General features: G+C 39.5%; 1 protein-coding gene across 3 annotated transcripts in view; it reads right to left on the bottom strand.

The window, feature by feature from the left end:
• CRB1 (crumbs cell polarity complex component 1) overlaps nucleotides 1-16,471 on the bottom strand; it is a 103,425-nt gene that overhangs the window by 62,775 nt on the left and 24,179 nt on the right. For all 3 annotated transcript variants that reach the window (XM_054833644.1, XM_054833645.1, XM_054833646.1), the window contains exons 2-3: nucleotides 7,696-8,280; nucleotides 1,596-1,791 (exon numbers count right to left, since the gene is read on the bottom strand). In XM_054833644.1, the coding sequence (XP_054689619.1) occupies nucleotides 1,596-1,791; nucleotides 7,696-8,280 (781 nt within the window). The remainder of the gene's footprint in view (nucleotides 1-1,595; nucleotides 1,792-7,695; nucleotides 8,281-16,471) is intronic.

Here is a 16,471-nt window from a genome sequence, read left to right as displayed (position 1 = left end):
TTGCATTCATGAAACCTCGCTGGAAAAATCTGTCTGAAATTTGGGAGAAAATTTGATTCAGTGTTTTTATTTATGGCCTTAAATGCTAAATCTATCGCCTCACACACTTCTGTGATAACTGGTGGCACACACAAAAGCCTGAGCTGTACTGTAGCATTAGTCAGAAAAGGAAAACTACTGTTCAAAGACTACAATTCTTCATTTAACCCAAAAAAACCACAAAAGGAAGGAAATTGCTAGACACCCTTCTGTTTTGAATTGCTTTGTTGTCCAACCCTTTTCATCATGTAACAAATGTGGAAAAAGCTCCAATCGTTCTCCAGATATCCTGCAGTATTACAAGCCAATTAAAATTGCTCTTACATGTACCTTAGCTTTAAAAGCTAGGAGAAAAATGAGTAGGATTAAGTCTGGCCTGAATGAGCATCCCAGTTCCTCACCTTGTGCGTGTATCCTCAAAAGGCTTGCAGGTTACTAAGTGGGTCTGTTGTGAACTAGTCGGGTACAAGGTGACCTCCCTCTCCCTGCTGTCATGCTTTAGCTATGCTGGAAAATAGTAAATTGCTTTGTTCTGCTCAGAGTCATTCAGCACTGCTGAAAAGGAGCTCCACAAGGTTTGTGCCGTGTCACCACGCTGCACAAAAGCTCATTCCCAGAACAGGATCTCTTCCATCTCTCATTCAAGGCAAGCATGCTTTTCGCTGATGTGATTTTGGCACTCAGATCATCAAAACTGCTTTATAAAAACTGGAAAATACACAGGACAAATCTTATACTGGCAAAGGGAGTGCCTGCATGAATACACTCATGAACTTTCAGTGCTTTTTTTGCTGCTTTTTTCCCCTATTACATAGACTGAAGCTTATACATACACATTTTCAGTTTTGGGCACCTCACGCTGAGTATGCAAAGCTAGTATTGGTGAATGAACAGCAGAGCTCTGGCTGCCTGGGCTGTGCTTGGACCTCTGTAGGGCTATTAACATCAAGTGGAGAAACTTACTTTTCTTTTGCCTGCTATTCTCTTTATTTTTTTCCCTTGTTCATCGACTGCAAGTTGTTTTGAATAAGAAGCTGTTGTCCTGTATGCCTGTAAAGTTCCTGACACATTTCCTAATGATATCTATTACCATGGTTACTATTATTACAGTTTTCCTCTGCCTCTCTTGTCTAATGCTTCTGTCTGTTGGTGTGGGCAGCTGCTGTTAGCAAATTCAATTTTATACACTCTCATGTCTCTCTTGGAAACTAAACTTTGATGAGTGTCAGAAACAGAATTAATCTGTAAATGACAGTCTCAGGGCCGGACAAACAACACGTTGTAAAGATTTAAAGTAAAAGTACAAATGTGCAAGACATACCACTTGATCAGTCTTTGCCACAAATGTTTTGTTGTCCCACTGGCTCTGACACCAGACTTGTGTTCTTTAATTCTTTTCAAATTTAAAGTGAAATCAGTGCAGGATCAAGGAATGAAAAAGAGAATTTAAAATTAAAACAGCTACCTAGCAGTCCAGGCTCTCATAGCATTCCCGTCTGCAAACAGAGGAGCTAACAGCACCTTGCATTAGCGCTACCCAGCTGTACAGGACCTACCCGTTGGCATCGTCTGTGCACTGTCCCCCGTTGAGGCATGGCCGGCTGACACACTCATCGATGTTGGTTTCGCAGAGGTCTCCGAGGAAGCCCGGCGCACAGGAGCAGGAGAAGCTCCCCAGGGAGTCCTGGCAGGTCGCACCGTTCAGACACGGCTGTGATGAGCACTCATCAATTTCCAGCTCACAGTTTGTACCTTCAAAAGCAAAGAAAACGAGCAAACCCCAAACTTTGAAGTACAATGTCACCTTTTTTTTTTTTAAGTAATTGCCTATTTTTAAAAGGTATTTCCTCCTCAATGTTCATTGCAAGACTAGTTTTTTCAAGGTTTAGGAGAATTTATAAAAAGCAAACCAGCTGTTATTCACAAGAATAGGTAGAATAACAACTTTTTATGTTAGCTTGAATGTGGAAATGCAACAAGCTAATTTTCATATTATTCAAACCATGCTACTATCATGCTTATATAATACAGAAGTGACTAGTAATTAAATGACCTCAGAAGAGTCCATTTAAAGCTGCACAGTTAATTGAATTAATTGGAAAGCTGTCTGTCTAGCTGTGTTGTATTGCCTTTTTTTTTTTGAGATTTAGCAATGTGTAAATAAATTGGTCTACAATGCCATGTTTGCAACAGGTCAGAATCTTGGAGCTGCTCTTCAGAGATAATTGATGGAACTAAATTAGTACTAATATTAGTTTATAGCTACTTATGGTAGTCGGCAGGTTAAATATACACTCCTTTTTCTAGCACAGTTCATGAGATAGTAAGAAGCTTTCATAACTAATGCATTGTAGCTTCTGCTTTGCTTATCTCAGGGTTTTGTATGCTTATGCACTTATTTAGTATTTTCAGCAATAAAGTGATGTTTTTTAAAATAATTTTCACCTGCCAAGTCAATTTCTTTTAATAGCTACAGTATCAGCCACAAACCAGATGCAAAATAGCAAATTATAATGAAGAAGCTGCTTTTAAGTGGACTTCCCTGTCTTTTATTTGGCTTACCAAAGTAGCAGTAGCATTGTAAATAGTTTTCAGGAGAATTTCATACTTGAAGGAGAATTTGCAGCCCTGAGAATGGGTTCCATTTTTTTGAGAGGTGAAGTTTCCGGTACAAGATGATAAGGCAGGCTTTCAAAAGATTGGAACAGAAATGTTTTCATGATGGATATTGTCTCAGCAATTTATTTAGGAGCTCCCCTCTAATTCTTTCTTTTTGCTTTTTTTGCCAGCTCTGTCCTGCTGTGAATTTTGTTCATTTAATGAATATTTTTCTCAAAACACTGAGATTGCTGAAATTTAGCACTGTTACTAATTTATTACTTGATTACTAATTTATTTTGACCTTTTTGAATGTAGAATCTTTAAAAAAAAATAAATCTAAACCCCTACATTTTAGATAAATACCTGGAAATATCTTAAAACATCAAAACAAAATTTGAGGATGTTAGCTCACAGCTATTTTTCATTGTATTTAAACATAAAAGTGCAAGTTCATCTTTCTAGTAGTTATGACATATTATTCCTGTAATTTTAGAGAATATATTTTTATAGTTTCTTGAGACCACATATAGAACACTGGATAGGTGAAGTCGCTGGTCCTGTGCCTCCAGTTTAAGGTTCAGTGGTTCAGCTAGCCACTGTTTTCAGCGGGAGCCTGCCGTGAGACCCTAGCACAGGAACGCTCTCTTATGGCTTTATGGTAATGTACATTACATCCAGATACAGTGAGCAATCCCTCTGTGGTCATTGCCCTGTGAATTCACTGTAATTGTAAACAATGTGTTTGCAGAAGTATGTCTAGTGACCGTAAATCTGCCAGAGCTTGTTAACAGCTTACCGCGAACACTAAAAATCATGTGACAAAACAAGCCGCGTTCAACTGATCCTCAGTTCAGCCAAATTTAAAACTACAGGCCTGAGAACAGCCTGATGATTAACATGAGAACATAGCGTTGTTGTTTTGGTTCACGTCTTTAATCTATCAAGCCCAGTAACCTGCCTTCGGCAATGTTGCCTCTGAAGAAAACTCCTCTCTGTGTAATGCATCTAGCCAATGCGATATGCCATGCAAATGGGAGGAATTCCTTCCTAGCCTCTACTGAATCTCCTGTCAGGCTTTCTTACATGTGAAGAAGAGAGATGAAAAGATTAGATCTGCATTTGCACCTCAGTCTAACATTCTGTCAGAAATATGCTGTATGCCAAATATCATATGCCAGAAAGTTGGGGGTTTTTTTAAAAAAAAAAAAAAAAAACACCATTCAGCCCTGCCACGGTTATTGTATGGGGCTACAGTATCAAGAGCAAAGGTGTCCCATCCTAGAGCAAGCAGAGTGTTTCAGCAAATACCAAACCGCACAAGCGGTTTGAATTGAAAGACTGGGCAGGTGGATATAACTGATATTTATAACTTTTGCAGTTTCTTTGAAGAACTACGATTATTTCTTATACTGCTTGCTTTTTAAACGAGTCCTACTGTGTGCTTCTTTGTACAGCCCCAGTCAATAAAAAGTAAATGCAGGCAAGGATGAAAGAGATACAGCCAAGGTTTTCAGACTTCTCTGTCTACAGATATATTGTAAAGTCACCTCCTGGTCAAAGATGCTAGAGGTTTGTGGGCTCAGTGTAGTTCCAGGTGGACCTGTGTGTTTTTAGTACAGCTGCAAATTGGTACCCAGTTCATCCCTTCTGCTCTCCTGCACTGTAGTGCTGTGCTTGGGCATGGAAGGTGCAGGAGGCTGTCCCCAAATTCCTCAATCTGTATATAGTAATTTTCCATGCTGTCAGCTGGATGGAGAGTGTCAGATAGCTATTTTCAAGGCACTGGCTTTGAAAGGGCAGGAAGAGAGTTTATCAAAAAACAGATAGAGGGGAGAATTCACTTTCTTGGAGCAAGGCTTGTTCTTTTTGCACGCAGGTCCATACAAACCACCAGTTACCTGTGTGCATGCACAGACTTAAGGTGTTACAGGTCTTACATCACTGCACTAACTAGATGCAATTGGAGAACAGTGGGGCTAAATCCAATTAAGGCTTTCATTGCTGGGAAGTTATGAACTGCGACAAGCAATCTTCGGATGTATGTGCCCTCTGCCGATCTTTAGTTTGAAACCCCTTTGAAATGTGGTCAGTACTGCTGGGATCCTCTCACATCACAGTCTTGCAGTTAGGAGTCTCAGCAGCAAGCTGATAACCTGGGCCGAATCCTCTGCTCAGGCTGGCTGGGGCGTGAGGCAGGGAGTGCCGGTTTGAAACCGGAAAGCTGGGGAAGCTTTTTTGTTGGCAATTGCTCTCGGACGGGCAATGGCATTTGCTATCGATATCCACAATGATACTACCATGAGCTTTTTGGGAAGTGAGATCTGTACTGGTGGTACTTCATCCCATGGTAGAGGCTGCTGTGCCTCTGCTTGCCTTCAAGTGCCTAAGATTTATGACACATCTACTCTGAATATCTGCATGGCGTACATATATATATATATATATGATTACATATATTGATAAGAATACTGCATGAGAACTTAAAGGTCCATCAGGAATAATTTCTTCATATTGTACAGAGTTCATCCCAGCTACGGTTACATCATAGTAAAAGGTACTGCACCAAGAATGAATCTAGCCCATTGTACCTATTGCATCTGTCACTGAAATGCTTTCTCCTGCTCTTGTCTTGGGCTGAGACTGGTTTTTGGAGCTGCCGTGCACCCTTGACAGTTCATACTAAAATGTTCACTGGCAATGGAGGACTGGCTTCAGCTGTGTAATTAATGTACCTAGCTGTGGGTAATAACAGGCTCTTACCCATGCTCTGTTGGGGTGAATTAAAGGCAAGTGCAATTAGTGAAATGGAGGAAAAAATGCATTTGATTAAGGTAGCCAGCAAAACTTCAACAAACCAATTGAGCTTCATTATTTAACAGCTGCATGACACATGTCTTGTAAATAATTTCACACATGCAGAGCATTATCATAGAAACTGTGGATTTCATGCTAAATTTTCCACTCTCTGGCTCTTGGTGCGTTCTAACCTCTTCCATTTGTGTAAGAATTATGTGTGACATTTCTCAGCTATTTTAAGAAGTGCTGCAGCATACCAATCATACAAAATAGCAGTCATAGTCCATGAAACAAGTAGCAACTGCAGCCAGTAACTCAAGCATTTGGTTAATATTACTGTAGATTTACTGTACATTCTCTACCTACATATCAAGAGATAAAACCTTTTTAACATCTCAGGGAAATGAGATGAGGCTGGATGACTTCCCACAGTAATTCATGGTGTCAGGCCAGGATAATAATGGTTGGCAAGATCCCCTGACAGAGTAAATGAGGGGTTTTATTACCAGTGGGGACACCTCAGGGCTTTCATCCAGTAATCCTGGCTTGTGCATTTAGCACAACTCACAGCAAGGTGCAGAAAACAACAACAAAGAATGCTTCTGAAAATCATTTTGTTAAGTAGCCTTTAAAAGCTGGTGTTTTACTGCTGAAGGAACAGTCTGCTACTCCTTTATAGAATAATTATGATTAGTCTGTTTACTGCTGGAAGCTGTATGTCAAAACACTGCAGCCTCTTCCGCTTTGTATTTTAGCCGCCTTCTCCTTCCTTGGCGCTCTCCTCATTTCTTAACTCTGTTTGTGTGGAGCACTTGATGACATCTCTTGATTTTTGGTGAGAGCAGAGAGCATCGGCCTGGGAAACAGCAAAATTTTGTGATCAAAGTGGAGCAACTCCAGCAGAGCGAGTTTCCTCCAGCAGTTTGTGTTGATCTAAATCTTCATTTCTTTTTGTTTGGGCTTTACTATTTTGTTTTCTCTCTCTTTGTCTCTAAGGTGTATATTCTGCCTCTTTCAGACTGAGTTCCTGGGCTATAGATCCACGCCTGGACCCCACTAACAGTGCCAGTTAAACAAATACAGTTTCCTGAATACAACAGGAGGTCTGGGTTGAGTCTGATCATTGCAGAGTAACCATGCTGGTTGTTAATAGGTTTTTCCTTCCTTCTGCTCTTTGGCTTTCCCCTGGTTGTGTAGTTTTCTCCTCGGCTGGCCTGGGCTCAGACACCCGCTGGCAGCAGCGGGGTGGCAGGAAGGTAACAAGCTTCCTTCAAATAACACTCTCCCTGCTCATGAGGGATATTAACCGAGGGCTGGCTTCCAACGAGTGCTGTGTCAGACATGGGAAAGCTGCTTTTTACCTCTGACTTCCCCTCCTGCATGGGGATTTGGGGATGGAGCTGTAAACCACATCTCTTATTTCTTATTCATTTGAATCACTTGAAGCAAAAGCTGCTTTTGCTGTATGACTCCTTTCCCCCCCCCCCCCTCTTTGCTTACCTGACTTGCAATCTATCAGTAAAATACCTCCCCTTTTCTCCTTTTAATGATTCAGTGTGCTACCTCTTGCAGTTCTACCCGTGAATACAGCTTTGAAATTTGAAGGGAGCTGTCTCCCGCAAGGATTATATGCTCTCCAGTAGAGGAAGTAGGCAAGAAAAATCACACCCGTACCTTAAAAATGGAGCCACATAAAATGGGATTATAAAAAATGGGCATTTTGGGAACCTGATAATACTTTTCTTTCGATTTAACTTGCATAGAGTTCTAGTTGCAAATGAGTCCTCTGTTTCTGGGAAGGGCAGAGGAGAGGAAGTTAACATGAAAAATCTAGGTTTAAGGGTACAGTTTGTCATGATTAGCAAATCAAGCAAGTCTAATTAGATCTAATTTTTAACCCTGTCAAACATAGATTTTGTTTGAGGATTGAAAACTATGGATAGCACTCTGAGGACATGCATTTTGAGAATGTTTCTTTTAAAAGGAAAGCTAACCTAGCTCTGTGACACAGCTTGATGTTCACAAAACTGCTCTGTTTTGGTAAATGTGAGATTTCTTTAATCCTTCCCTATCTGATACCAGTAGTTCACAGTGATAGGGTAACCCATCATGCACCAACAGCCACTGGTGCCAATGCTGAAGGCGAGGTGGTGATACAGATATGACTAAATAAGTGTGTGGGTGGGAGAGTTGAAATTGGAGCATGAATTATGATGGCTCTCTGTAACACAAAGAAAAAGTTGATTTAGTAGTGCTTACCTGTGTACCCAAGCGGACAGATGCAGTTGTACTGTCCTATCTGGTTGAGACATGTTGCCCCATTCAGGCACGGATCTGACACACATTCATTCACTTCCAGGTCACAGTGCTTGCCTTGGTAGCCTGGGACGCAGTAGCAGGAATATTCATCAACTCCATCCCTGCACACTGCTCCATTGTGGCATGGTTCGGAAATGCATTCATCAAAATCCATTTCGCAGAGTGTACCTGTGTATCCTGCACTACAAAGGCAGGTGGGCCCAGCCAGGCCATTTTGGCAAGTGCCTCCATGCTGACAAGGGTTTGTGTCACACATGCTGATGACTATTTCACAGGTAGGTCCATTATACCCAGCAGGGCACTCACAAGTAAAGCTGAGGTTTCCAGCAGAGCTTAAACAAGTAGCGTTTTGAAGACAAGGGTTTGAGGAGCAAGGATCAGAGGTTTTATTGCAGAGTTCCTCCACACTGTCCACTGATGCATCTGCACAACGGCAAGTATCGTCTTTATGACCAGCAATGCATGTAGAGTTCTTTTGGCAAGAGTTTGACAGGCACCTGGAATCATTCCTTGTGCAAAATGACTCTAGAAAGGAAACACAAAAAGTCCTGAGGACTTTCACAGTCCAGGGAGTAACCAAGAGTGAAAGAAGTGCAACTCTTAACACGACTGTGCTTCAAAACCAACAGCTCCAATTGTTGGCTGTTGAGAAGAAACCAGTGCTGGTAACTGTAACTGTATGATGCATATTAGTAGACTAATAAATGTGAAGTGAAAACAATTATGAAAATGTGAGTAGGTTGTAATTTCCTGTTCTCACCTCTTCCAACAGCCATGGCTTGGAGTGTCAGGATTGCTTAACACTATATTAAGAGTACAGTTGCAACAATATTGGTGGTTGTCAACAGATATCCAACAATATGGAATGCATTTAGGTATATTTAAGACAATTTTATTTTTTTTTACTAGAAAAAGGAGTTGAAACGCATTTTTCAGTTCAATACCACTTTGTATTCTTATGTGGTGGAAGGTTTTTGTATTAGAATTCAACAAAGTTAAATGACTCGAGTGCAGTTATAGCTCAAGTAAGTGGTTCAAACCATCATGCACTTTGGTTTTGACTTCCTGATTATAAATAGTAATTTGACAGCTGTACAGCATTTCCACCACAAAGAATCTCCCAAACACCTGAGATTCAAAATAGCCCTCTGAGAGTCTTCCAGCCTCTGAGGCTGGAAGGACATGGTGAACGCGGTGTAAACATGTTCTTTACCCTCCAGGAACTGAGCTCCTGGCAGTAATTAAAGGCCACTTGGAGTTGCCTTGCTGCTGTAAAGACTGGCTGACAATAACAATAGCTACTTCTCACTTCCCAGCCAAGGAGGAGAGAGCTGTTATAAGCATTGTTCATACTGCACAACTGAGAAACACCGAGAGAGTTAAAGCAATGAAAGTAGTGAAGGGTGTTCTTTCTAGTAAAAGAAACGAAGAATTTTGCTGTGAAACTGTAAAATTTTTTAATCATGATTAATTGTTTCCATAACAAAATAAATAGCTGTATTCAGATAAGCATAGCATACATATGTAGGTATATACCTGCTGCCTTAAATTCAGTGTTAGACATACTAAGCAATAGCAGCAAGGTGCCAAATACTGAGTGCCTGAGGTAGGTGTGTTCACCTGGGCTGAATCCTCTGCAATCACAGCTTCACTGCCAATATCAAGCGAGCTAGACTGAAGCTTGTATACTTTTATGTGTGTTATAATCAGGTCTCCCACACGCAGCACAGACATAGGTAAAGAGTGCAATGGGGTTGTATTGATCACTGAATTAATCTTATAATGTCATGTTGCTTCTGTCATGACTTGCATTCTTTTGGTATGGAAATGGTGTTAATCATCAGCACACATCCTGCAGCGTTTGGGAATTTTGTTACTCACATATAAACTGACTCAAGGCTGTGGAGATGGTAAGACCCAAAGGGGTGATTGCAAATGGGGTGTTTGCTCTAGACCTCGATCTTGGTCTAAAGGTCAAGCTTTTGAATGCTGAGGGAAGGCTAGTGGAAGAAATCCTGGAGCTGCCTCCAAATACTGTGCTAGTAAAATGAAACAATGGCAGATCAAACCTCAGAGATGGTGATTAACAGAAAGAAGACAGGCAAGTAGTTATTCACTGACATAAATCATCTAGAAGACAGGGGCTGTTTAAATACTGACCTAAAAAGCCAAATGCATATATAGTATTTTAATTCCTACTGATCAAATTGGAAAAATCTGATCTGGAGTATAAGAAGAAGAGTTCTATCCAGTACGGTTTTTTCTTTTGCAACTGATTTTCACCATATGAAATCCTCTACTAATATTGAACATCTGAATACCATCAGACTTCTAATGTGACATTCCTCAAAATATGAGGGTAAAACTGTAAACAAATATTTTACATATTGCTAGAGAAAAAAAATTATCATGGGAGGGGAAAAATCCCAGTCATATTTTGGCCAAGAATCTATGAAATAAAGCTGAATGTTCCTTTTGGAGAGAAGGTAGTGATTCAGAAGGGAAAGACTAATGGGCTGGAGAATGAAAGTTGCATTAAACAATCTATATGAGAGTCCTGTAAACATCCTATTTTCTTCTTTGGGTTTATACCTTTATTCTGGAGTCTTGTTTGGAAATACGACAGGTATGTGTCTTCTACAGCAGTTACTTGAAAATGAATGGCAGAACAGCGTATGTTTGTGCAAATGGTGTTGTGGATGAACTGAACTTCTCTGAGAAATTCAGACCCATCTACCACTAGTCTCTAATTTCTTCCTGGTTCTTGGAACTGACATTCAGGAGGGTGCACACAATAGAGAAGGAGATGGGGCACTGAAAGAGAAGCAGCCAGTAGAGATGCTTATCAATAATGGGTTAGTCCAATGCTGATAAAGTCCTGGGACAGATCCCTGTCTGCCTGCGAAAGTGAGAGGTGAGGGTTGGTCACCTGAGGATAACAACCAACCACTGGGGATTGTCAGAGAATACAAACTGACTGATGAGGGTGCCTTTCCATGATATGTGTTTGGATACATAACATAATTTAAGTGTTTTTTTTTCCCAGGAAGGGGAAGTGGGGGAAGAAAGCCTCGGAAGGCTTTAACAGCTTAGGAAAGACAGCTTATGTAGATATGACCCTATGATAATAAATGGGGAGGTTGGAAACATTATCTGTGCTTCATCGTTGTGCCTTCTGACTTGAGGCGTACACAGGAGCAGCAGTGCCTCTGAGAATAAAAAGCACCAATCTGAATGAACTTGATGTTCATAAATAGGTACATTTACTGAGTCAAATACCTAGTTAATACTTGTTTGAACAAGTGGAATAGAGATTTACGTAGCAGCATCAATAGTAAGAGTGACATCATGATTTAAAATAAACTAACAGTGGTCTTAAGGGTTATATAGAAATAGTTTCTTGATTGTTTCTTTTGGGGTGTTGCATGTATAAGTAAAATGTGAGAAATTATTTTTTTTGAACTATTTTTAGCTTTTGTCATGCTCATATATACCAGAGATGCAGAGAAGAAATATCTAGAAAAGGTATGGTCTTTTCTTGGTAAAGATTGTCTTTATTTAATGCAGGCTAAGATAGACCTGATAAAGAAAGCAAGCCAAAAATTGATTAGCAGGACAAGAAATTGAGCTTTACCTTCTGTTCTTTGAAGGAAAACAGGACAAAAATAGTACTTCTGATTTAGCCTGCCTTTAAAATGACTGGCCCCAAACCTGTTAACGTTCAGTTTTGCAGTTGTACTTTCCCCAGCTCACAGCTCTGGCTGAATGCAAAATTGAAGATATTGGCCATGTTGTATTGACTTGCTCCACAGTCAGCAGTATGACAGACCTTTCTCCTCAACACACCCTCATGTATGTTCTGATGTCCTAGTTTACATAATTTTGCATGTTACCCATGTGTTTAGTTTATTTTCTTTAGCCTGGATAATAGCTTACTACAATCTATTAATTACAGTTAAAATGAGAAAAACTTTGTTCCTTAGGAACTTTTGCAACCCACATTTTTCTTGGGATTGCACAACTTTAAAGAGCTTGCTTTCCCATCTGTCTACCGTCTTAAAATTCATTAAAAGTGCATGTTTGAAGAAACATTGCAAATTTGAAGAAATTAACTTATGATTAAGTTATAATGTTATCTAACTATTGTACTGTGTAAACTACAAGAGGTGAGGTCAATCATTCAAGTGCTCCTTAAGTAGGACCACTGTGACATGAGAAGCAATTTAGTTAATTATTACTGCTTTTCCAGAGATAATTTGCATACAACAACTCAATTTGTTGTAATGACTTTGTGTGAGAGAAACTGAAGCGTTTGCCAGCCTGCAGTTTTGATAGCAACATACCAGCTTTGAGCACTGGTTTAAAAGCTTCATAGCTCTCTGAGGCAGTAATAGTGGATGGAAAATGAGAAAAAAGGAAAGCAAGCCCTAAAAACACAGTCTGTAGTGAAGGCAACCCATTTGTCTCCAAGGTGACACCACAATGGGAAAAACATGAAACAGAAAACCTTTCCTGGATTTTTTAACTAGTGTCTTAATTTCAACTCCTCTGGATTTATAAAACAAATTTCTTATGCAAAAATTGCCAACAGACAATTCAATAAATCTAATACTCCCTAGAGGATGCTTTTGTCTGATTTGTACTACAAGTTTACAGTGAAGTAATAAAGCTTTTGGAGTTTTATCTTCGTTCTAATGCACTGTGCCATGTTTTTTATTATTTGTGTAGTTCTTGAGGAACACAAGAGTTCTGAAGGTCTTTGCAGAGATGTAATCACTGTTGAGTTTTAGCTTACTTGTGATTTAAAGGCTAGGACCAGGAGTTTTTGTTAGGGGTGCTATGCAGTAGTTTTTCCCCAGCAGCAAAACTGCATCTCAAAAAGGTGGTCATCAAAGGGTATGCAATTGTCATACTGTGGTTATCAAATGGTATGCAGGTCACCAGGACATTCCTGTGATTCTTTTTTGAGAAAAGTCATGTTCCTAAATGACATGAGTGCTTCAGGAAATCCTTGGACCCTGGACTGCTAGTTAGAGCACCATTTTCCACTTATTTGAGACAAGTTGTTTACACTACCTCCCTTTCTGCCCCATGGAAACTTGGTTGCCCTGCTGCTCTGGAGTGATGGGGAAGGATGGATTTGGGAATCTATTGAAAGCTGTGTGGAAATGAGACAGGCAGATCACAGCATGTGGAAGCTGAACTCCCGCGTGCTCTGCGATGTGATGTGGCAGAGTATGGTGGTGTCTGACGCAAAGGCTGGCTCAGTTTGAGCTCATGCTTGAAGAATATTCTCTACTACATTTGCAGAAAGAAGGCGGAAATGTTTCAGTGTTTTGGGGGGCTTGATTTTTGGTAAGGCTGCAGAGGGATAACCTGAAAAGGCGTTATGCGCTAGGTCAGATATGCAGGAGTCATTTTCATTCTTGAGCAATTAAGGTCACTGCAGCAGTCACTTGTTCTGACAGGGTCTTAAAACTTGTATGTAGCATTAGAAAAATGGAAACAAAATGCTGATCACTTTGGATTTACACTGACTGACGCTTGATGTAATTATCAGTCTCTTTATAAACATTGGTACATTAATCTAATTACGAGAGGAATTAGTGCCAAGTATTTTACCCCATGGTTAAATCCTTTTGATGCAGATGGGATGGTTGGCAGTAAAATTTTTTCCAGTAAAGCTTGCCATCTACTGGCAAATCATCAGTACTACCAGAAACATGTCAATACCTGCATCTTTCAGACTTGGTGCAAACTATTAAATCTAAGAAATGCTCGGAAAGAGCCATTTTTTTCCTCTTGGATAAGGTTACTTACATTCATTAAAGTGATATTGTTATTGTATGAATAACTGAGCTTCTATAATTAATCAGCACTGAAAATGCGTGATTTTGATCTGGTAAAGACTTCTCACTGATCAGAAACTACTGAAATGATACAAAAGAATTTGGGTATTGGAAGTGCATGACAACCAGCATAGGAGGGTAAAATTAAATTAGTGGGAAAGTTAACATAAACAGGGCAAGAGCATGAAAAGGCCAAAGCAATTTGGCAAAGATCATCTGACTCCTGACAAGGAAACTACTGTTCCTCAGTAATGCAGGTAATTTTGAAGAGCTCATCTTTATATTTTTCCTGAAAATTTGGTTGGGTTTTTTTTTGTTTGAATCAGAGAGATAAAGAGTTCATGTATGCTTTTCAAAATATTCTGTTATCTTAAGTTGGTAAAATCAAAAGTAAAGTAAACTGATGATTCCCAGTTCTAAGAATCTGATTAGCAATCTCAGCCATTCAAAGCCCACAAACAAAACAGAGTAGACTCTGCTGGGTGGCTTTTGGCAGAAAAGCTAAGATTTTTTCTTTCTGGACACGATTCTCCCTACAAGTTGGTGAAATATCATAATCAGCAGCAGAATTTAAAATCAAATTTCCATCACTGCTAATCACATTGTCATGAACTGGAGTTCACTTGACTGTGGTCATGTGTGCACTTTGCTGATCATCTCATCATGCCTGAAGACTGCTTGTAATTTGCAATGCTATTCTTCAAATGTGCCCTCTTCCCCTGAAGAGGACTCTAAGCTTCACAGAAGCTCTTGACACTAACAGCTTCAGGGTCTTTTACATATGCTGCGGACATTTTCTGACCTTCTTAACAGACACAGTCTATTTTCTAGGAAAAAATAACTCTGAGAACTTCCTGATACCCATATAGTCATCAACATTGATGATGGCATTGATTACTGTGCTTTGAGGAGGACTTCTTTCGTTTTTTTCTTTACTTTTTTTTTTTTTAAACAAAGAGTTATTACTTCACATGTTTGAATTCAAACTAGGAAGCTACAACAGCTAATAAATAAAGCAGTTCACAGCAAAATCTGACTTTTTATTAACTCATACATTTTGGAAAGAAATGGATAGCAAAAAAACAGTATGCTGGTCTATGAATTGAGAAATGAAACTTTAAAAATACTCCTAAGGAAAAAAATGATTGAATTACAATAGCAAAAAAAAGTGTTCTTTTTAAAAAAAAAAAAAAAAAAACCAACAGCCTAGAAAATGTGTGTTGGGTGGGGGCTTTTGTTGTTTTTAATTTGCTAAAATAGCCTTTATAATTGACATCTTGGTTGTGGTCAGAAAAATAAAATTTCATTGGGATAAATGAAGGAACCATTGCTTCTCTTATTGCTATTACTTCAGTCTGCCATCTGTTGACTCAACAACAGCGTACAGCATTTGTTCTCAACTGAAGGCTTACCTTATGATCAAATAAGCTCACTAAAGAGGTCATGGGATAACATGACGGTAGCAAGCATCTAGATAGCCCAGTGTCTGGAGTTAGAAACGAGAACCTTCAATGCTTGTGTTCATTTCTTGTTTAAAACTTGCCCCTGGGATTTTAAAACAAGTGTGCAAACCTGTGTAACTAAAATATCAAGCTCTATGACTTTAGTGAGATCTTAAAATAATTAGCATTTAACTGGAAATATTAAAATATTGCCCAAGGCATTTAGTGCTGCATTGAAGAGGGCTTGGCTTTGGTATAATGAAGCATATCTCAGTTTATCTGCAGTGCACCGTGACACAGAAAATACAGTTCATCACTGTGACAATAACTTCCTTGCAAAGACAGCCTTAGAAAGTTGTGGTAGTGCGTATAGATTCAATCTTGATGTATCCTGAAGAACTAGGGAAGAGATGAGCACAGCTGCGTAATCGACAGTGACAGAGATTGGGATCAGACACCTTCACCATGGTCTGAAAGGCAGAGATGTGTTCGTGGATCAGCATTTGGCAGATGGGGTAGAACAGGACATGAAAGCATGCCATTCTGGATAAGCAGAGCCAGGTAAGGGGCTATCTTAGCCCTCAAAATAGCTTTTCCATCGAGATTCTCTGTGAATAGATCATTTCAGGTTTTCCACACAGTTCTGATTGCCAGACTAAAGTCTCAAACTTCATAAACATTGCACTAATGCTATTTTATCCTTCCCCTGCCCATCTCCCAAAACATTTGTCTGCTGTCTTAATTTTTTAACGTAATGAACAGCTTGTAATTACTGTGCTGCCTTTCTCCTTTGCAAGCTTCACCTGGGACAGAAGTGCCAGCCCCAGGACCTGTCCTGTGCTATCCACAGCTGGAATTACTACTCAACCTGTTCAATGAACCAGCGTACCTTGGGAAGGTATGAACAAACTTTTGCCAAACAAGCATGTGCTTGTCGTTGTGTCTACAAATACTGTGGTCATAAAGGGTTAATCCTGAATCTTCAACTTCAATTGTGTGTTCAAAACATCCTAGCATGTTGTTATAGAAACCACTTTCAGGCTTTAAATCTTGAATCACGATTATTACCATAGTAACCACCAGCGCACACAGGCAGAAAAGAGAAAAGGCGGTTGCACAAATATTCCATTTCTATCAAAAAAAGCCAATTTTGTTTTCAAGTACATTTGTATCAGCAAAACCAAGGAAAATAAATTAACTTATTTTCTGAAGCAGAAGTATTGTATATTAGCGTAAGAGTTACAACTGAATAGCATCTAAATCTTAAAACGTTATTTAGGAAACACTTTAAGATTAAAGCTATCTGTGATTCAAATTATGAATCACAGAACTGGTTATTAAATCAGTGTCTTCATTTCTCTATTCTCCAAACACTTCTGCAAGCTCACACTAATGTGGTGCTGTCTCCCAAGAATGAAGGACATA

This window comes from Grus americana, chromosome 8, assembly GCF_028858705.1.
Source record: "Grus americana isolate bGruAme1 chromosome 8, bGruAme1.mat, whole genome shotgun sequence".
Classification (NCBI taxonomy): Eukaryota; Metazoa; Chordata; class Aves; order Gruiformes; family Gruidae; genus Grus; species Grus americana.
This window is presented reverse-complemented; position numbering and strand designations above follow the sequence as displayed.